Source organism: Grampus griseus (assembly GCF_964374135.1).
Source record: "Grampus griseus genome assembly, chromosome: 2".
NCBI lineage: Eukaryota > Metazoa > Chordata > Mammalia > Artiodactyla > Delphinidae > Grampus > Grampus griseus.
Window position 1 is genome coordinate 33,159,403 of NC_139018.1, and position 21,161 is coordinate 33,180,563.

General features: G+C 46.6%; 2 protein-coding genes across 4 annotated transcripts in view; both read left to right on the top strand.

The window, feature by feature from the left end:
• Positions 1 to 2,429, top strand: part of ACTN1 (actinin alpha 1) — a 95,456-nt gene extending 93,027 nt beyond the window's left edge. For all 3 annotated transcript variants that reach the window (XM_082647859.1, XM_082647857.1, XM_082647858.1), the window contains one exon: positions 1,713 to 2,429. In XM_082647859.1, the coding sequence (XP_082503985.1) occupies positions 1,713 to 1,871 (159 nt within the window). In that variant the 3' untranslated portion in view covers positions 1,872 to 2,429. The remainder of the gene's footprint in view (positions 1 to 1,712) is intronic.
• A 15,916-nt stretch (positions 2,430 to 18,345) lies between these two features.
• On the top strand, positions 18,346 to 18,588 carry LOC309819041 (calmodulin-binding transcription activator 1-like; the record flags this gene model as incomplete). The annotated part of the gene is made up of 1 exon (XM_082649102.1): positions 18,346 to 18,588. The coding sequence occupies one exon, from the start codon at positions 18,346 to 18,348 to the stop codon at positions 18,586 to 18,588; it is 243 nt and encodes an 80-aa protein (XP_082505228.1).
• Between the last annotated feature and the right edge of the window lie 2,573 nt (positions 18,589 to 21,161).

Sequence of the window (21,161 nt, forward strand, 5' to 3'; positions counted from 1 at the left end):
TAGCTTAAGGGGGTCCCCTGCCAGGGATACTGCATGTCATACTTGTGATGAGATACTGGTGACGAAATGATGGGTGGTGGAGGGCAGTCCAGTCAGGTGGAGTGTGTGAGTGGGTGATGGAAGGTCCATCTGGGAACTTGGACTTTGCCCCTATATCATTCTGGGCACAAGGTATGGCATATAGGTGGGGAGCAGGAAGGAAGCGTGTGTCTCATTTTTCTACCCTGAGCAGCAGTCAGCTTCAATTTTCCAAATCTCCCAAGTTCCCTGCAGTGCACTGCTTGACAGTGGAAACGTGGGAGCATCCAGGGGAATTTGGGGACAGAGACATCTAGAGGCCAGATTCCCTTTCTGAAAAATTCACAGGATAATCCTTATGCCATCCTTCCTTAGCCAATAGGGAGTATAGTTTCTGCAATGTTTTAATCTATATGGAAATAAAGACTCAACCCACAAAGTGGTTCCTAAAGGTCTGACTTAAGTTCGAGGACAGCGTGTTAGAGTCAGCACTTTGGAGCTGGAAGGACCCTGAGAAGCCGCCTCCTTGAAGGGACTCATTTTGTAGAGGAGGTCTCCGGGGCCCAGAAAGGGACCTGGTCTTCTGACTTTTGAAGTGACCTGAGGACCAGCCCCTCCCTCCTTCAGACTGGCTCCTGGGGGCTCTGGCAGAAGTAGGGCATAGGACGGGGTCTCGCCTTGTGGGTCAAAGCCCCTGAGCTCCTGTGGAGCCTCAAGCTCCCAAAAGAAGTAGCTTCCAAGTAGCCTTTCATGGGCGAGCCCAAGGCGGGGAGAAAGCAGAGACCCAGACTGGGAGCCAGGCCAGGTGGGGTCAGGTCCAAATTTCGCAAACACGGTTCGGATAGCTGTCTGTGGCGATGATGCTATCTGATGATGATTGATGCTCATGTAATTTGCAGGAGTTGGGTGATGTCCTCGGAGCCCAGCTGAGTGGGTGTGGGGGGCCCTACTCTGTCCCACCAGATACGGTGCTGCTGATCCTGCCTGTGGCCGGGGCGGGCTAGAGCGATACGTGGAAAGATTACAGGTGCAGTTAGCACTTCCAGTTAGCTTGGAAACCGCCTCAAGTAGTTATAGAAGTGGAAAACTTATAAGGGGACTTAAATACACACACACGCACACACACACACACGTATATGGTTATATATGTGTATATGTATATATATCATATGTATTTATATACATACACATACATATATATGTGCAATATACATGCGTGTACACACGTTATATGTATATATCGTACATATTTATATACACACATGTATATGGTTATATATGTATATATATCATATTTATATGCACACATGTATATGGTTATATGTGTGTATATGTATATATATCATATTTATATACACACATGTATATGGTTATATATGTGTATATGCATATATATCGTATATATTTATTACACATGTATATGGTTATATTTGTGTATATGTATGTATATCGTATATATTTATATACATACACATATATACATACATATGAATGTGTAATACACGTGTGCGTGTGTGTTTATACACAACACACACACACACGTATTTCTATATCCAGAAGTATGAGGACAGGGCCAGAACGGGGATGGAACAGGGTACCTAATGTCACGAGTGAGGTTTACGGCCTCTGGCCTTTGCGGCCGCTTTGCTTTATGGCCGCCCTGACCCGCCGTCCTGACCGCGCTCTCTCCGCAGAACTACATCACTGTGGACGAGCTGCGCCGTGAGCTGCCGCCTGACCAGGCTGAGTACTGCATCGCGCGAATGGCCCCCTACACCGGCCCCGACGCCGTGCCAGGTGCTCTGGACTACATGTCCTTCTCCACGGCGCTGTACGGCGAGAGTGACCTCTAACCCCCTCCTGCCGGCCCACGCCCTTGCCCCCGTCCGCCATGCGCGCCCAGCCCTGCGCCTCAGCTGTCCCCCCTCTCCCGCCCAGGTTTGGTTCGCGCTCCGCCTCCAAAGGGGCGAGCTGGACCCAAGTGGCATCGAGCCTCCCAGACCGCGAAGTGACAGTTTACAAAATTATTTTCTGCAAAAAAGAAAAAAAGTTACGTTAGAAAAAGTAAAAAACCACATATTTTATTATAGAAAAAGTATTTTTTTCTCCACCAGACTTAAATGGAAAAGAGGAAAAATTAACTATTTGCACCGAAATGTTTTGTTTTGTTGTGACATAGGAAAATAACCAAGCACAATGTTATATCCATCCTTTTTATCGATTTTTTTTTTCTATCTGTACCATCTGCTGTATTCATTTCTCCAATCTCATGTCCACCTTGATGTGGAGTGGGGGGGTGAGGGTAGGGGATAATCTTGTCAAAGGCACATTGGTGCATGTGTGTTTGCTAGCTCACCTGTCCATGAAAATATTTTATGATATTAAAGAAAATCTTTTGAAATGGCTGTTTTTTTAAGGAAGAGAATTTATGTGGCTTGTCTTCTCATTTTTAAGTCCAGAGGTGTAATTAGCCTATTTATAAGCACACACTTTTTTTTTTTTTTTTTTAATATTGCTCATTAAAAATGGTCAGGGGCTTCCCTGGTGGCGCAGTGGTTGAGAGTCCGCCTGCCGATGCAGGGGACACGGGTTCGTGCCCTGGTCCGGGAGGATCCCACATGCCGCGGGGTGGCTGGGCCTGTGAGCCATGGCCGCGGAGCCTGCGCGTCCGGAGCCTGTGCTCCACGACGGGAGAGGCCACAACAGTGAGAGGCCCGCGTACCGCAAAAAAAAAAAAAAAAAAAAAGGTCAGGACAGGGGCTTCCCTGATGGGGCAGTGATTAAGAATCCGCCTGCCAATACAGGGGACACGGTTCGATCCCTGGTTGGGGAAGATCCCACAGGCCGCAGAGCAGCTAAGCCCGTGCGCCACAACTACTGAGCCTGCGGTCTAGAGCCCCCGAGCCACAACTACTGATGCCCGCGTGCCTAGAACCCCTGCTCCGCAATAAGAGAAGCCACTGCAATGAGAAGCCCGCGCACCGCAGCAAAGAGTAGCCCCCGCTCGCCGCAACTAGAGAAAGCCCGCACGCAGCAACGAAGACCCAAGACCCTCGCGGCCAAAAATAAAATAAATAAATTAATTATTTTTAAAAAGCAACACTAAAAAAAAAACGGTCAGGAGAAAATTGGCAAGCGTGGACCACTTTGATGCTGCTTGGCACACACCATATTAAAGCAACAGCACTCCCATGTCAGCTCTTTGCTTCTCCTTGCTTACTGTTTTACAGAAGTGTGTGTGGGGTCGATGGTGTGGGGGCACCTGGACCACCCCTAATATGCTCTTGACCTTGGCGCATTCCATCTTCTTACACTTCAGTTTCGTTTTTAAAAGGAGAAGGTCGTTTCCTCACGAGGCTCCTATGAGTTAAAAGTAGACTCTACCTTCATTTGTCTCCCACAGCATCAAACAGCTCTGTAACATCTATATGCCCCCCTTCCTTTTATTTTTGTCACAGGGGACACATTCTCAGAGGCATCTCGTCCCTTGCTATTCAGACTGTTCCGCAGACGGCCGCTGTCCAGCATCACCTGGAGCTTGTTGGAAATGCAGGCTCTCAGGCCCCACCCCAGACCTTCCTGAATCAGAATCTGCCTTATAACAAGGTCCCCGGGACATCTGTTTGCACTTCTGTAGCTTCTCCTGTTTTTTCCCCTTACCTGTGTTTCCTCCTCGAGGTTATCAGGCAATGAAGACTGCCGATAATGGTACCAGTAATAGTAACAGTGCAGTGATTTACAGAAATGTAACTTAGCAATGGAAGCTAAAGGTCTGTGTTCCAGTTCTGGCTGTGTCTAGGAGCAAAACAGTTTGGTGTAGTGGTTACAGGGAGTTGGGTCTGTGGAGTCTGACTGCCAGTGTTTAAATTCATGACTGCCATTTACAAAATGGTTAACTGTGCACTACAGTTCCCTTATCTGTTAACAGGGAATAATAGTGCTGTTGGAAAGTTGATGCTGTAATACACAGAGCTCCTAAAATATTAGTGCATATAAATGTTAGCTGTCAATCTTATTTTAAGTTTCAAGGGATTCGCTTGAAGGATCTCTTAAAAAGAGAACCCTCAACGTGGTATGTCCCCTCATATAAGAGGACTAAGCCTAAATCAGAACTTACTGAACTGGAGCCAAAGATAAGTTCTTCAGTGTGAGGCCCTCTTGTTTAGGAATTAGTTCTATGAGTTTCTGGAACACCCCTGCCCTGGGAAAGAGGCAAGGCTGCTCAGGAGAAAAGACATGGGGAGAGAGGTTGGCTTTTGCTTTGGTAAACATTCCTATAGGTTTTACCACTGGCTGGTAAGCCAGTAAATGCTGAAGGTGGGTCTGCTCTGACTGCAGCTCTGTGGGGAAAACTGTGGAAAAAGGCCAGAGCCTGCCCTCAAAGTCTTTGGAGAGAGGCCGATAAGCAAGATACGTTGTTCTAGGTATTTACATGCAAGTCTACCCAAGGGCAAGGTGGTATAGGAGTTGAGGAGAGGGAAACTGTTCCAACCAGAAAGTTTCCTAAACTCAGGGTGTAAGTTCTTTAATAAGCTTCAATTCCAGGGACTTCCTGGTTAAGACTCCATGCTCCCACTGCAGGGGATGTGGGTTCAATCCCACATGCCATGTGGCGTGGCCAAAATATTTTTTTTTAAAAAAGCTTCAATTTCCAGAGATACGATCCATTTTTAAAAGAATGTGTGAGTCATTTAAATGAAGTGTGTTTACAGAGTTATTCCACAGCCTTCAAGAGTTTGAGTTTCTCAGTGTTCAAGGGTGCTTGTATGTGTGCAAATGACTATAATTAAATTAATTTTCAATCTGTTAAAGAAGTAAAATCTTAAAAATTGATTTCTTAAGCTTTTAAGGTCATCATGGACATCTTGTTTTATTGATAATGTAATTTTTCTGTAAAAATAAAAACGCTCTTGTCCTAATCATTCATACATTTAACAGATTTAATCCCCCCAAACAACCCCACTTGCAAATTTCATTAAATTCCTTTAAATATTTTAAATGTATTTATAAGTTTTAGTAATTCTTTCCAGGACATCAGACTCCCAACCCAGGAAGATTCACATCCAAGCGGCAAAGTTTCACTCAGCACAAAGCAGTTGAAATATTATAAATGTAGTAAGTCACGTTCTCTGGAGCAGTTCAAAGCTGTTTACTAACAATTCTCTTACACCTCCAGAATTAAAATCACACGTCTCATTTCAATTATACATTTCAGATGAAAAACCACAAAGCTAATATATGCCGGGTTCTCTGCCGTGTTCAGTCACCTTAAATTAACCCACTGGTTGTCATGATGCTTACAAACTGCTGAACACCTCCAAAGTATTAGTACTAAGAGTTTGATTTACTTCATCTGTTTACTTATTTCTAAATAGGCGATTTCAAGTCCCTTTACTACTCATTGCTGGCTTTTGGGGTCAAAGGTTAAGGTGATAACATATCATGTACATCTAGGAAAATACCATTAAGAGGAGTCCTCTTCTAGGGGCTTCCCTGGTGGCGCAGTGGTTGAGAATCTGCCTGCTAATGTAGGGGACACGGGTTCGAGCCCTGGTCTGGGAGGATCCCACATGCTGCAGAGCAACTAGGCCCATGAGCCACAACTACTGAGCCTGCGTGTCTGGAGCCTGTGCTCCGCAACAAGAGAGGCCGCGACAGTGAGAGGCCCGCGCACTGCGATGAAGAGTGGCCCCCGCTTGCCACAACTAGAGAAAGCCCTTGCACAGAAACGAAGACCCAACACAGCAAAAATAAATAAATTAATTAATAAACTCCTACCCCCAACATCTTTTAAAAAAAAGGAAAAAAAATTAAACAAAAGAGGAGTCCTCTTCTAGTCTTTGAACTCTGTGGTGGACTGAATAACGGTCCCCACAAGATGTCCATGTCCTAATCCCTGGGACCTGTGACCATGTTACTTTACATGGCAAATGGGACTTCGCAGAGGGTAATTGAGTTAAGGTACTTAATGGGGAGGTTATTCTGGATTATCTGGTTGGGCTCTTACTAAGAGGGAGCCAGGCCAGCAATGTCAGAAGATGTGATGATGGAGGTGGAGGTTGGAATGACATGAGGCCACAAGCCAAGGAAGGCACTGTCCTCTAGAAGCTGGAACGGGCAAGGAGATGAACTCTCCCCTAGAGCCTCCAGAGGGAATGCAACCCTGCTGGCCCATTTTGGGTTTCTGAACTGTAAGATAATAAATTCATATTTTAAGCCACTACATTTGTGGTAATTTGTTACAGCAACAATAGGACACTAATACTTGCTCCATTATCCAGGCCTCTGGGAAGCCTGGCTGCCTCCCTGACGCCAGTGACCCACGTTACAGGCTTGAGGCTTTGGAGAAACCACCCCAGCTTCAGAGGCCTGAACTTGCAACGTCATCCCTGGGAGGCTGTCACAGCTACTGGACCAGAACTCCTAACCCTAACATTGCCAGTCTGCAGAGGAGGGAGATGGAAGCTTCAAAGCTCTGAAACTCCAAAAGGGCCAGAATGATTAGGCCCAGCAGGAGGTGGGTAGGCTGATTAGCTCACCTGGTTAGTGGCACTGGCTGAGGGGATGAAGGCTGTGGGCTTAACCCCCGATGGTGTAGATGACCTCACACGGACAAGTCTGCCCCGAGGTCATAGGCTGCTCCTTCACCCCCTAGGGGGACAGAAGAGAGGTAAGTAAGCACCAGCACTGCCACTAAAACCATTGAAGAACGTTGTCTGCATGCAGTGCCCTGGAGGACGGCACTGGACAGACACCCCTCTCACCCAGCACCGGGCAAACCTGGACATCAGAGCTGGAAGCCTACGTCGAAGCAGAGAGGGCCCAGAGATAACAGGACACTCAGACATGGTGGGATAGGGACCTTCAGCTAAACTATAGCTCTAGAAGCCACTCTGTGACCGTGGAGGCTTTCAGAGCCCCAAGAGTGGTGCGGCAGCTCCTGTCTCAGCAGGCACAGCTAAGGTGCTGCAGTGGGACACTTTGCTAGTGACTGGACCACCTCGCCGGCTTAGAGACAAAGGGGAAATGGGCTTCAGGGTGTCTCCAGAGCCCAGGGCCTAGGCAGCAGCCCAGCTTCAGGCAGGGACTGACGGGAAGCCAAGAGCCTGCCATCTCTCCATCTCATCTCGGCCCCTCTCTGTGTGGGAGTTTCGCTCCTCTCTCAGGCACGGCTCTCTCTGGTCGTGACCCCTGTGGTGGGAGAGGCTGACCCTATGTACCCCAGTGTTTTCCTCTACACAAGAAGCTAGTCCCAATTCCAAGATTGCAGGACCCACTTGGCCCAGCCTGGCCTGGTCTGACACAGTGATGCCTACCCGTGGATGAGGCTGAGGCCATCCGTCAGGAGATGGGTGGGACAGATAACTCAAAAGGCGGCCTTATAAGAGCTACCTCAGTTCATTATCAATTTTCACATCTCTGAGATTGGGATGTAGCTTATGACCAATCTCACCTTAGAATTAATGGTATCCTACCATTGCTGTTGGCAAGGTGGCAGTCATGACCTAGAGTCACTGCCTGCCCTTTGGAAGTAGGAAAGTGAGTCCTGGTTTTGTCTCAAACTTCCATTAACACCTTCTAGTAAGATCAGGCACCAGGATCAAAGCCTGCAGAATGGATATACAGAAAGACGATCTGGAGGTCATAGTGGAGCTCTCTCTTATGAAAAGCTGCCTTTTTAATGCTATGGATCGAAATGACATGTGGAAAATGCACTTAAAGACTGTGACAAGGAATTCAGAAGAGTTGGACTCTGCGTTTGAGAAGTTTTAGCAAATTTGTTTTGCTCATACTTTCTTTTTTATCTCTGCACAAGAGTGACAGATGATAAAAACGTTTAAAGTCTAAAAGAGCTCGTTCAATAAGTACATAATGCACATAAGTACAAAATAAAAGAATGATAAGAAAGCATTGTATGACAGTTTCGTTGGTTACACATTTTCTTTCTTGATGGTTTATAAAATAATGGAGCGTCTTCTAAATCTGGCCATAGTTTAGATTCAATGAAATATGGCCCACGGAACAGATTAGATTACCTGTCAACTCCCCAACCTTCTGGATTCTATTTTTGATGAGAGCACAAAAGAAAGATTCATCCTAAACCTACTCTATGTAATTTGGCAAGCTAAGAGGTCCTCAGCCAATGTAAAACCTCCGTTCTTATCACAGATTACTTTAACAGATGGTCTCTAATCGCCCCTCTCTAGCATCTTCCATTTCTCATTATCCTGTTTTTCTTAGACATCTCCTTGAATCCTACTTTTCCAACAGAAAGTGCAAGAGAGATTTTGCAAACTCTTAATACCTGGGAAGATGGCTTCTGAAAGCAAGCTATTTGAAAGAGGGTTTGTGAACACTTGTAAAAGGATGCAGCCATCCCTGGGTGCAGCCCGGTTCCGTGAAGAGCAGGTGCTGCTTGACTAACATTGTCTTCTTTTGGGGTTGGTACTGGGCTCTTCAGAAAGAGCAATATAAAGATGTCTCAGTCCTGGGATTCCCTGGTGGCGCAGTGGTTGAGAGTCCGCCTGCCGATGCAGGGGACGTGGGTTCGTGCCCTGGTCCGGGAAGATCCCACATGCCGCAGAGCGGCTGGGCCCGTGAGCCATGGCCGCTGAGCCTGCGCATCCAGAGCCTGTGCTCCGCAACGGGAGAGGCCACAGCAGTGAGAGGCCCGCATACCGCAAAAAAAAAAATGTCTCAGTCCTTTCTGAAATTCAGACAAGCAGCGTCTCCTCTATTCCTGGCGGGGACGATAGAGAGTCCCACTGCAGTGCTAAGTGGCTGTGTAAAAAAAAGCGTGCCCAGAGTGTGCTGCCTTATGAATCTGATGACTTCTGGGAGGTTGCTATAGGCTGTAAGGACCGATTGTTGGTTCTGTTTTAAGTCCTACTGACTTGGACTCATCAACCCCACAGGTGCTATGAAGCCTATAAGGTAAATGAGAGAATTAGGATCTCAAAAGATCTCAACAGGCAGTAATGATGGGAGTAATCTTATAAGGTTACATTTCATGGGAATGCATGTAAAACCCTGGAAGTGGGTCTAAAAATAAACAGGATGTGGGAGATACCCTGGAAAGGAGACCAAGAATATCCCCAACTTAATACGAGTGAACAGTATGGAGAAGCAGCTCCAAAGAGCTAATTTGATCTTGGGCTGGACCAATAGCTTGGAAACTCAGAAGATGCTTGTGCCCACGTTATCTGCCAATTGCAGGAGAAGCATGGAAAGCTGGTCTTTAACAGACAAAATGAAGCAATGCTGCAGTGGGGGAGAGACCTAGCCCCATGTCAGCTCAAGCCTGTGAGTGAGATGAGCTGGATCTTGGTACCTCGTGACACATTTTCCTTTTCCTGCTCTGTCCAGAACAGCCAAGCTTGGAGCCAAGGTGGGTGGGAGGAGAAAGGGGGGATGGAGAGAGAGAAAAGGATATTTTGGTCTCATACACAATCAGCCTGAGATGATTAGATGTAATATCTCATGCATGTACTCAACCCAGCGTCATTTGAGGATGATATTAGGTTGTGTATTTGGTTAGGACCCTTCTAGACCAAGAGCCACAAAACCCAACCCAAGCTGGTAAGGCCGAGGGTGATTTACTGGCCTGGATAACTGAAGTGTCCGGAGGTAATGCCTGAGGCAGGGGCTTACATGCTGCCAGCAGGACCTAGTTTCTCTGGATGGACTTCATTCTCAAACATGCTGTCCTGCTTCAGTCCAGTGAGTTCACAGCACACCATCGTCTAGAGCTTTCCTTGGGGGTAAGTAACCCAAACTAAGACACAGACCATTCTTGGGAACATGCTTGGGAGAGTGACTTCACCTGAGACTCTTGAGATGGGCGCCCAGGGGCCCCATGCCTTGTGCTCACACAGTACTAGAACACTTGGACCTGCCGGCTGCAGAAACTGTCCTTGCTGCCGCGTTGAGAAGGGAACACCAAGGGTGTGGGAAGGGGGCTGCCGCCTCTCTCTGGGCTGCCTACGTGTTTCTTCATGTGCAGCCAGCAGCTGGCAGGATTGGAAAATAGGGAGATTCCTGCATGCCTTGGGGAGGTGTGAGGAGTCCTGGTGGTCAGGCATGTGGGCACTCAGAAGACTGTCACTGGGCACCTGTGGGAGAGCCCAGAGTTAGGATCAAAATTCTCATTTTATAGTTCAAGGCAATGGGAAAATAGGGTTCTTTACGTAAAACTTCTGTTTATAGGTTGTCTTTTAGAACGCATCTATTCACTACGGGTTGCCTAGAGTAGGGTGGATGTAAATGAAATTCTAGAATGAAGCAACTAATCCAGTGTCCAGTAAGCCCCCATTAAGGCTTCCTTCCACCTTCCCCACACAGCTACCAGAAAGCTGCTTTTTGAGAAAGCTGTTCTTAAAATTAGCTAGGTGGATGCTGCCCTCCAGTGGCCAGATGTGTCCTTACAGCATTTCCCAGTTTGAGAGGAGCAGGGAGCAAGACCTGAGCAGGGGCCCTCACATCCTCCTTTCTTGCTTTTGCACTGCTCCCAGCGGGTCCCAGCTGGGCTGTTCCTGGGATGTTGGGGGCCATGGTCTGTGCCACAGAGGGACAGCAGAAGCAACATTTAGCAGGAGAAAAACAATGACTAACACTTGTTGACACTTACTTTGTGCTGGCCCAAGTCTTAAGCGATTTCTCTGCATTTAATCGTCACACATACTATTATTACCCCATTTTAAAAACCAGGAAACCAAGGCATAGAAACCTTAAGTTAGTGGGCAAGCTGAGATTTGAACCCAGGTCTCTCTAGTCTCCAGAAGCAATGTTTCATTCACTTTACCAGTGGTACTCAAACTTTGCTATGCCCAAGAATTGTTTAGGGAGTTTGTCAAAGATGCAGAATCCAGGGCTCTGTCCCCTAAGATTGTGATTGAGTGGGTCTAAGAGGAGCAAAGACAACTGGGAATCTGTCCCCGGGACATTATGGGTAGAATCTAGTAAGTAGTCCAAGCAGGGTCACAGGCCACACTTTGGGAAGCATTAGATTAAGATCTCCTCATTAATAGGAGGGATAATTTGTCAGGACATAAGAAAGAACTTTATAATAGTCATATATTCCAATTCAAACTAATGTCTACATGCCAAGCATTTTGGTAGGTGCTCACAGACGCAATCTCATTTCCCGTCCTTGGTGACTCTTGGAGGTTGGTGGCCCCAATTTGCAGATGAAGATGCCAAGGTGTGAACCTCCAAGAGAGAAGAAATCCCTCCTCTCCTTTCTTCTATTTTGAGGCTCCTTTCATTGGCACTCATCATGGTGGGTAGTCCCTGATGCCACTCCAAAATGTGCCACTTCGACATAAGGATTATTTTGAACTGAAGGCAATTGAGAAGATACAAGAAAAGCTCTCTTCCCTTCTCCTATGTGCCTAAAAGCAGGACATAAATTTGTAAATGTATGTATCATTTGTAAATTTTACTCTCTACCAGGAAGTCCAGAAGTTAATCACTGGCTGCAACCCTAGACCCTCAGCAGCCCAGAGACAGCATCAGAGGAATCTACACACAAACCTTGCTAAAACTAGCTCTTAGCTACCATTGGCTTCCCCATATATTTGCCTTCCCACAATTTTCCACCCTAGAAACTCAGTCCTTTTCCTGTGTCTTATCACTTCTCTAAAAAAATTTTTTTAACATCTTTTTTTTTTTTAATAAATAAATTTATTTATTTATTTTTGGCTGTGCTGGGTCTTTGTTGCTGCGTTCAGGCTTTCTCTAGTTGCGGTGAGCAGGGGCTACTCTTCGTTGTGGTGCATGGGCTTCTCATTGCAGTGGCTTCTCTTGTTGCAGAGCACGGGCTCTAGGCACGCGGGCTTCAGTAGCTGTGGCTCATGGGCTTTAGAGCGCAGGCTCAGTAGTTGTGGCGCACGGGATTAGTTGCTCTGCGGCAGGAGGGATCTTCCCAGCCCAGGGCTCAAACCCGTGTCCCCTGCATTGGCAGGCGGATTCTTAACCACTGCACCACCAGGGAAGCCCCCCTAACATCTTTATTGGAGTATAATTGCTTTAAAATGTTGTGTAGTTTCTGCTGTATAACAAAGTGAATCAGATATATGTATATATATATCCCCATATCCCCTCCCTCTTGCGTCTCCCTCCCACCCTCCCTAACCCACCCCTCTAGGTGGTCACAAAGCACTGAGCTGATCTCCCTGTGCTATGCGGCTGCTTCCCACTAGCTATCTATTTTACATTTGGTAGTGTATATATGTCAGTGCAACTCTCTCACTTCGTCCCAGCTTACCCTTACCCCTCCCCGTGTCCTCAAGTACATTCTCTATGTCTGCATCTTTATTCCTGTCCTGCCCCTAGGTTCATCAGAACCTTTTTTTTTTTTTTTAGATTCCATATATATGTGTTAGCATATGATATTTGTTTTTCTCTTTCTGACTTACTTCACTCTGTATGACAGACTCTAGGTCCATCCACCTCACTACAAATAACTCAGTTTTGTTTCTTTTTACGGCTGAGTGATATTCCATTGTACATATGTGCCACATCTTCTTTATCCATTCATCTGTTGATGGACACTTAGGTTGCTTCCATGTCCTGGCTATTGTAAATAGTGCTACGATGAACATTGTGGTACATGATTGTTTTTGAATTATGGTTTTCTCAAGGTATATTCCCAGTAGTGGGATTGCTGGGTCATATGGTAGGTCTATTTTTAATTTTTTAAGGAATCTCCATACTGTTCTCCATATTGGCTGTATCAATTTACATTCCCACCAACAGTGCAAGAGGGTTCCCTCTTCTCCACACCCTCTCCAGCATTTACTGTTTGTAGATTTCTTGACGATGGCCATTCTGACCGGTGTGAGGTGATACCTCATTGTAGTTTTGATTTGCATTTCTCTAATGATTAGTGATGTTGAGCATTCTTTCATGTGTTTGTTGGCAGTCTGTACATCTTCTTTGGAGAAATGTCTGTTTAGGTCTTCTGTCCATTTTGGATTGCATTGTTTGTTTTATTGATATCAAGCTGCATGTCAGTTCTCTAAAAATTTATTGTTCTTTTGTTAAGATGCTACACAAGCCCAAGTTCTAACCACTCTTTTGAGTTACTCAACTCTGTGAGCTTCCATGTGCGAGTGGGGTGCACATGTTAAACTTCTGTTTATTTTTCTCTTGTTAATCTGTCCTTTGTTAGTATAATATACAGGGCCCCTGTACAATGAACCTAAGAAGGGTAGAGGAAAACAAGATTTTTTCCCCTCCCCTGCACCCCCATGGAAATCAAGCACCTTGGCATTGTTGGGGACCTTTGTGTTGTCTGGCAGGAGGCACGGAGAAAGCACAGGATGGCATCCTTGTTGAACCCAAGTTTGTGTGCCCGATACACAGTGAGGCCAAACAAACCGAAGTGTCGGAGTTTGGAGCAGAAAAAGGTTTATCGCAAGGACCAAGCAAGATGAATGGGCAGCTTATGCTCAAAAGACCCCAAGCCCTCTGAGGGTTTTCAGGGAAGCATTTTTAAAGGCGACATTTGGGGTGAGGTCTCAGCATGTAGTTACCATCCTCCACATGGGTAGGGGCCTTAGTTCCCGCAGAACAACTCAGAGATATATATCAGATTGTTATGTACATCCCTTGAGGAGAAACTAGGACTCTTTTGTCTCTGCACTATTGTTTCTTGCCTGCTTTCCCTTGGTTTCTGCGTTCCCTCACTTCCCTAATTAGTAAGTGGCTGAACCTGCTCTTTGGAACTCAGGGAAGGTCTAGGAGACTAAAAGCCTTTTTCTGCCAATGAGAAATGGAGGCTTTTGTACCTGGGAGGGCTTCACAGGGTCCTGCTCAGTTTCAATCCCCGTTTTCTTTGATACTCCTCAATCCTGAGGGTACAGGGGTGGGACAAGAAAGGGAATAAAGTTTTGCATAGAGAGGTTAATCATAAACTCAGCAGAGGAACTCGGCTTTGGGGGACTGGGTTTTCAATATTGTTGAGCTGACTCACCCCACCTGCCGCGAGCAGGCTTGAGTGAGGGTTTGGTGGGCCTGCAGAGCGGCCGCCCCAGGCGTCACTAGGGTGGCATCAATCCTGGGATCTGGAGCAGCTAGTCCCTGGGAAAGGACTCACGGGGAAGACGAGGTGCTGTAACAAGCGTTTTGGGAGCGAAGTCCTGGTCGCTGTGGGGCTGCTTTTCAGGGGAGCCCACAAGCCGTCAAATCAGGACACACCCTCTGCAGTGAAGAGCTCCCACCAGGTAAACCCAGGAGCACAGGAGCAGCAGGAAAACTCCGAGGCAGGCTGGGAGCAGGGAGGCCAGCTTTTCAATTTGGGCCCCGGGGAGTTGGGAAAGCCCTCTGGGGCTGTGGCCACAGGCCTGATGTTCATCCAGGCTCAAGGCCTCAAGGGTCTTGGGGTCCCTGCCTAGACCTTCAGTTATTTGGGCAGAAGACAGAGCCTGTGAGTCCTCCGACCCGGTTCTGTGAACAGGGCTGCGTGGGGAAGGGGCTGCCTCCGTGGCTGGGCCCTGAGGGCCCGAGGGGGCAATGTGTGCCCACCCCTCGTCTGCGCCCCAGGGGTCCAGGCCCTCCAGCCAGAGAGGGCCTGGGAGTTTCTGTGAGCTGTGCGTGCCGGGAGGGGAGGCCTGCGGAAGGACAGAGCTGGCGGCAGGAGCAGTAGGTTCTCGGCTTCTGCTTCACCCGATGCCTGGCCTCTGGCAGTTGCCAGAATGTGTATGTGATTTACGTGGGACCCGATTTTGGTTTGGTAACACTGGGAGCCGAGGGTGAATTCTGGGGCCGCCTGGCCCTGGTGTACCAGAGGCTGGGGGTGGTGGCCAAACCGGCTGTTCCTGCCCAGGCACTGGGTCCCTAAGTAGGAGCCTTGCCTGCAAGAGGATCCCCACCCCCGCCTTCGCTTTCATAACCAGGAGGACTTCCTCCCCACCCCCAGGACCCCTCGGGCTCCCCTCACTCCCCCTCGCCCGCCATAGCTCTCCTTTCTTTAGGGTGTGCCCCCCTTACAACTTCCTCTTTATACCATTTGTATTATCTGATTTTTTTTTTTATATGAAGCGAGTGTTATTTTTACAATGACATATGTTAAGATACTTTTCATCTGGCGGAAAGCACATATCGGGCAATCCTCAGGAAAACAGGCTAGTTCACCGGGAGCAATAATTTCATTTAAAAGGAACACGTTCTCACAGATTTTTAAGAAAACCTCCCAGAACCCAGTTTGAGAAATTCTGACTTGAAAATGTAAGGGCTAATTCAACTTTAAGTGTCTTTCAGTTGTGAAATATCGATATAAAAACCTCACCTTTAGAACTTGTAAAAAAATCTTAAGATTATTTATTACAACGAACACAAAACTTAAAAATACTCATAGGATTTCTGATTCCTGAACTTGGGAAGGTCTAAGGACGCTGATTTGAGAAAGGCTAAGGTCAGGTGTCAGGCTGATGCTGAGAGGTTTTTTTTGTTTTTTTGTTTGTTTTTTGGGTGGTGTGGTTAAACCTTGCTCACTAAGAAATACAAAGTATTACACAAATGTAGGAGAAGAATGCATGATGGCATGGAGGAATGCGCAAAATAGGATATAAAGGAAATTGTAGAGTCATGTAGGGGAGGAAAAATATCTTTCCTTCTACCCCTCTAAACTCTGGACTCTGAGCTGGGGGCCATGTAACAAAAGACAGATGAACCAGAGAAAAGTATATGCATTTATTTAATATACATTTTATGTGACCTGAGAGCCTTCGTAAGCAAAATGACGACCTAAAGAAATGGTTAAACCTGAACACTTTTATAGTAGGTTTGATGAATGGAAAATTGTGGAGAAATATGAAAGGACAGAAAGTATGAGGGAAGTGTAGTAAACTAGGGGAAACTTAGCAAGGCCTGTTCCTTCAGATTCCTCTCTCTGTCCCTTCATCTTCAAAGATAAGGGTGCTCTTTTCCTCTGGGCATAGGGAGGGCACCTCTCACACGGTTTTTTTTTTTTCACGTGCTTCCGGGGAAGGTCAGAAAGTCCTTCCTGCACGTACAATTTCTCAAATCCTTCAGCTTGGCATGTTCAATATGCCAGATGCCGTATTTAAGGGGAGCATGTCCTGAACCCTGTCACTTGAAAGCACAGGCTCCAGAGCCTAGCTGCTTATGTTCAACTCCCAGGCTCTGTCCCTTCCTGTCTGTGTGAATTTGGGCAACTTAATTAATTCTCTTAACCTCCGTTTCCTCATGGGGTTTGTTAAAAGCAAGACAACAGGCCCAAAGTGGAGTCACTTATGCAAAGCTGAAACGGTGCAACTCAGATTGGGACTTGAACTCACGGTCTTTTAACTGAGATCACACACCTGGTCTCAGGACTTAATGAAGCTCAAGTTCTTGATGTTTCATCGCAGAAAGAATTCAGTGAGAGACAAAGTGATAGGTAAGAAGTGCATTTATTTAGAGAGAAACACACTCCACAGACAGAGAGTGGGCCATCTCAGAAGGTGAGAGGCCCTGAAATATGGCGTGGTTAGGTTTTACGGGCTGGGTAATTTTGTAGGCTAATGAGGGGGAGGATTATTCCAAGTATTTGGGGGAAGGGGGCAGAGATATCCAGGAATTGATCTTTGGTTGTCGGCCTTTTTGATCTTTGGCGGTCGGCCTTTTTGATCTTTGGCGGTCGGCCTCAGAACTGTCACGGCGCTGGCAGGTGTGTCATTTAGCTAATGTATTACAGTGAGTGTATAGTGAGGCTCAACGTTCACTGGAAGTCAAATCTTCCGCCATCTTGGATCTAGTTAGTTCTAACCAGTTTTTGTCATGTCCTATGGTTATGTCATTCTTTTAAATGTTGTGCCCTGCCCCCTTCTCTCCTGTTTCAAAGCCCCATGTCACCAAACTGAGACTTAATTATAGTTTTGGCCTCTCCCAGAGATGGACTTTTAAACCAGTCAATCAGGACTCACGTGATCAGCAGTAGGGAGGTGATCTGCATGGTAGACCCCTGCCATCCCCTAAAGGAAAGAGGCCTTGCAATAGCCAGTCTGCTTTTTTTGTCTGGTTTAGCTTCCTTGTCCCTGCTCCCTTCTGCCTATAGAATTCTCACTTTGTACAGCTCCTCAGAGCTCCTTTCTCTCTGCTAGATGAGATGCTGCCCAGTTTGAATCAATTTTTCCTCAAATAAACTCATAAAATTTGTAATAGCTCAGTCTATTTTTTAACAAGAGCGAATACATTCTATCCCAACATTGACCTTATACATCAGTGAATGACTATATACAGGAAACATACCCCAAATGTTCAGTGTTTACTTCTGAGTAGTGGTATTGTTGTCGAACTCAAGTGTGTGTGCCCAACACACACACTGGGGCCAAACAAACCAAAACTCAGAGTTTGGAGCAGAGAAATGTTTATTGCAAGGGCCAAGCAAGGAGAATGGGAGGCTTGTGTTCAAAAGACCTAAACTCCCTGAGGGTTTTCAGGGAAGAGTTTTTTTTTTTTTAATTTTTATTGGAGTATAGTTGCTTTATAATATCGTGTTACTTTATACTGTACAGCAAAGTGAATCAGCTATACATATACATACATCCCCTCTTTTTTTGGATTTCCTTCTCATTTAGGTCACCACAGAGCACTGAGTAGAGTTCCCTGTGCTACACAGTAGGTTCTCATTAGTTATCTATTTTATGCATAGTATCAATAGTGTAAATATGTCAAACCCAATCTCCCAATTCATCCCCCCCCCTCCCCCAGGGAAGAGATTTTAAAGGCAACATTTGGGGTGAGGGCTGCAGGGTGTGTGACTTTCTTCTGATTGGTTGGTGGTGAGGTAACAGGGCAGTGTTCCAGGAATCTCAGTCATCAGCCTTCTGGTTCCAGTCAGTCTGGGGTCTCAGAATGTAGTTACCATCCTCCTCCTGGGTGGGGGCCTTAGTTCCTGCAGAACAACCCAAAGACATGTATCAGAGTGTTATATACATCCCTTGAGGAAGAACTAGGACTCTATTTTATCTCTGCACTATTGTTTCTTGCCTGTTTTTCCTTGGTTTCTCCATTCCCTCACTTCTCTAATTAGTACTGGTTGATTCTGCTCTTTGGAACTCAGGTAAGGTCTAGGAAACCAAAGCCTTTTTCTGCAAATGAGAAAGGGGGGCCAGAAAGGCTTTTGTATCTGGGAGGGCCCCCTAGGGTCCTGCTTGGTTTTGGTATCATGCTGACTATAACTATTTATACTTTTCCAACTTCTCCATTAGAAAAGGCTCCTTTTAAAATAATAACTGAGCGGGTGTGCGGCAGCAGCAGGGTCGGCGGGCTGGCGGCAGCAGCGGTACCCGGGCACTCGGGGTCCCGGTTCCGAGGAGGAGGATGTGGCGGGCGGAGGGGAAACGGCTGCCGAAAACAAGCCGGAAGAGCGTTTCCCAAAGTGTATTGTGCGGAACCAGCACCTACTGTGTCCTCAACACCGTGCCACCTATAGAAAATGGCCATGGGAACAGCAGTAGTAGTCATGTAAAAATCTTTTTACCGAAAAAACTGCTTGAATGTCTGCTGAAATATTCAAGTTTTCCCAAAGAGAGGAACCGTTGGAACACTAGTGAGGGCTCGTGATGCAGCCGTCCTTTTGGATTTCTTTTTAATAATGTGTGACCCTTCACCTTTGATCCCCTGACCTGCATTACCTTGGTAACCATTTCATTTTTAAATTTAATTTCATTTTTTTTTTTTTTTTTTTTTTTGCGGTACGTGGGCCTCTCACTGTTGTGGCCTCTCCCGCTGCAGAGCACAGGCTCCGGATGCGCAGGCCCAGCGGCCATGGCTCATGGGCCCAGTCGCTCTGCGGCATGTGGGATCCTCCCAGTCTGGGGCACGAACCCGCATCCTCTGCATCGGCAGGCGGACTCCCAACCACTGCACCACCAGGGAAGCCCCTAATTTCATTTTTGATTTTGGTGTACAAGCTGTAACATTTCATCTCTCAAAGTGTAACACGCTGATTTCCTCAAAGAGAGATACCCCTGTGAGCGATAAATTTGCAAAACGCTGTCTTCATTTTCTGTATTAAAATTCATTTCAGTTTTAAAAATAAAATAAAATAATAACTGAAAAAAATCAATTGCCTTCCCCACAGAAAGAAATAGAAAATATTGCAGGCCACCTAAATAGGGGTCACTTGTACAATTCTTCACGTGGAGCAGCAGCTGGGTTCAGAGGTAAGGGTGAGGGTTTTAGAGCCCGGTCTGGACTCAAATCCCAGCTCTGACACTTTCTCTCAATTTCCCATTTCCTGATCTCTTCTCTACAGTGGGTGTAACAGTGAAACAGGAGGGAAGGGGGCAGGGTACAACCTTGAAAAGAATGCCATAAAACCCATTAGAACCAAATAGGTCCAAGATGGAGGATGTGTCGACTTCCACTAGACCTTGAGTCTCAGTATACCTTCATTGTAACACATCAGCAAGCTAAATGACACACCCACAGGCGCCATGACAGTTCCAAGGCCAACTATATAAAGGTCAAAAAGTGTGGGTTTCAGGCTTCCCTGGTGGCACAGTGGTTGAGAGTCTGCCTGCCAATGCAGGGGACACGGGTTCGGGCCCTGATCTGGGGGGATCCTGCATGCCGTGGAGCGGCTAGGCCCGTGAGCCACAATTACTGAGCCTGCGCGTCTGGAGCTTGTGCTCCGCAGCGAGAGGCCGCAACAGTGAGAGGCCTGCACACTGCGATGAGGAGTGGTCCCCGCTCGCCACAACTAGAGAAAGCCCACACATCGAAACGAAGACCCAACACGGCCAAAAATAACTAACTAAAATAAATAAATAAACAAAATTTAAAAAAAAAAAAAAAAGTGTGGGCTTCCCTGGTGGCACAGTGGTTGAGAGTCTGCCTGCTGATGCAGGGGACATGGGTTTGTACCCCGGTCGGGGAAGATCCCACATGCTGCGGAGCGGCTGGGCCCGTGAGCCATGGCCGCTGAGCCTGTGTGTCCGGAGCCTGTGCTCTGCAACGGGAGAGGCCACAACAGTGGGAGGCCTGCTACTGCAAAAAAAAAAAAAAAAAAAAAAAGTCAAAAAGTGGGCGATGGCCCAATTTCTGGAAATCCCCGCCCCTTCCCCAAAATAGCTGGAATACTCCTCCCACTCATTAGCCTATGAAATTACCCACCCTATAAAAACTGACGACCCCATACCCTGGTGCCACTCTGGCCTTCTGAGATGGTCTACACTCTGTCTGTCGAGTGTGTTTCTCTCTAATCAATCCACTTCTTACCTATCACTTTGTCCCTCACTGAATTCTTTCTGTGACGAGACATCAAGAACCTGAGCTTCATTGAGTCCTGAGACCAGGTGTGTGATCTCAGTTAAAAGACCGTGGGTTCAAGTCCCAATCTGTGTTGCACAGTTTCAACAATACCTCAGTGGGGTTCCTGGGGGGATGAAGTGAGATAACCTATGTGAAACAATCTTGTATGTTTTCACTATTTATTTGCAATTTTCTATTTATTCTATTTCTATTTATTTGCAATTTTCTCCATTAGACCAGAGGCAGGGGCTCAGAGGCCCTGGTAGTTTCTGTTTGCTGGGCTGGGAGGTGGTCCCATCTTCACAGTGGGGGCTTACACCCAACTTTGCAGCCCCAGAGGACTAATCCTAGGTGGAAACCAGAAACACTGGCCTCTAGCAGGCTCTTGTATATTGTGTGGCCTGCTGTCTGTGGGTTCCAGGCTGGCAAGCTGGGATTCCGCCTGGAGAAGGCACTGGGGTGGTGGGCCACCTGGGACTGTCCCTTCTCCTGACCACCCCCTTGGGTCAGCTAGATTCTGAAGGCTGTGACGTATATATAAATGTGTAACATATATACATATATGTGTGTGTATATACGTGTATACTTACATGTGTATGTATAAACACATCCCCACACATATGTGGAGAGAGAGACGGAGAGAGGGAGACAAAGAAACTGGGGTTACAAAATTGCCCACATTTTAAGAGTTTACATTTAACAAATGAAGGCATCACAAAATCACTGCAGGATTAATTAGCATTTTAATTCAATTATCATAGGTTCTATGGTCTCATAACGGGCCTCAGATTTTAACTGTGTGATGAACTTTCCTTTCAAATCTCATCAAAGTATCTATAAGCACAGTGATGAGGACCAAGTTCAGCCTGGCCACATAGCCC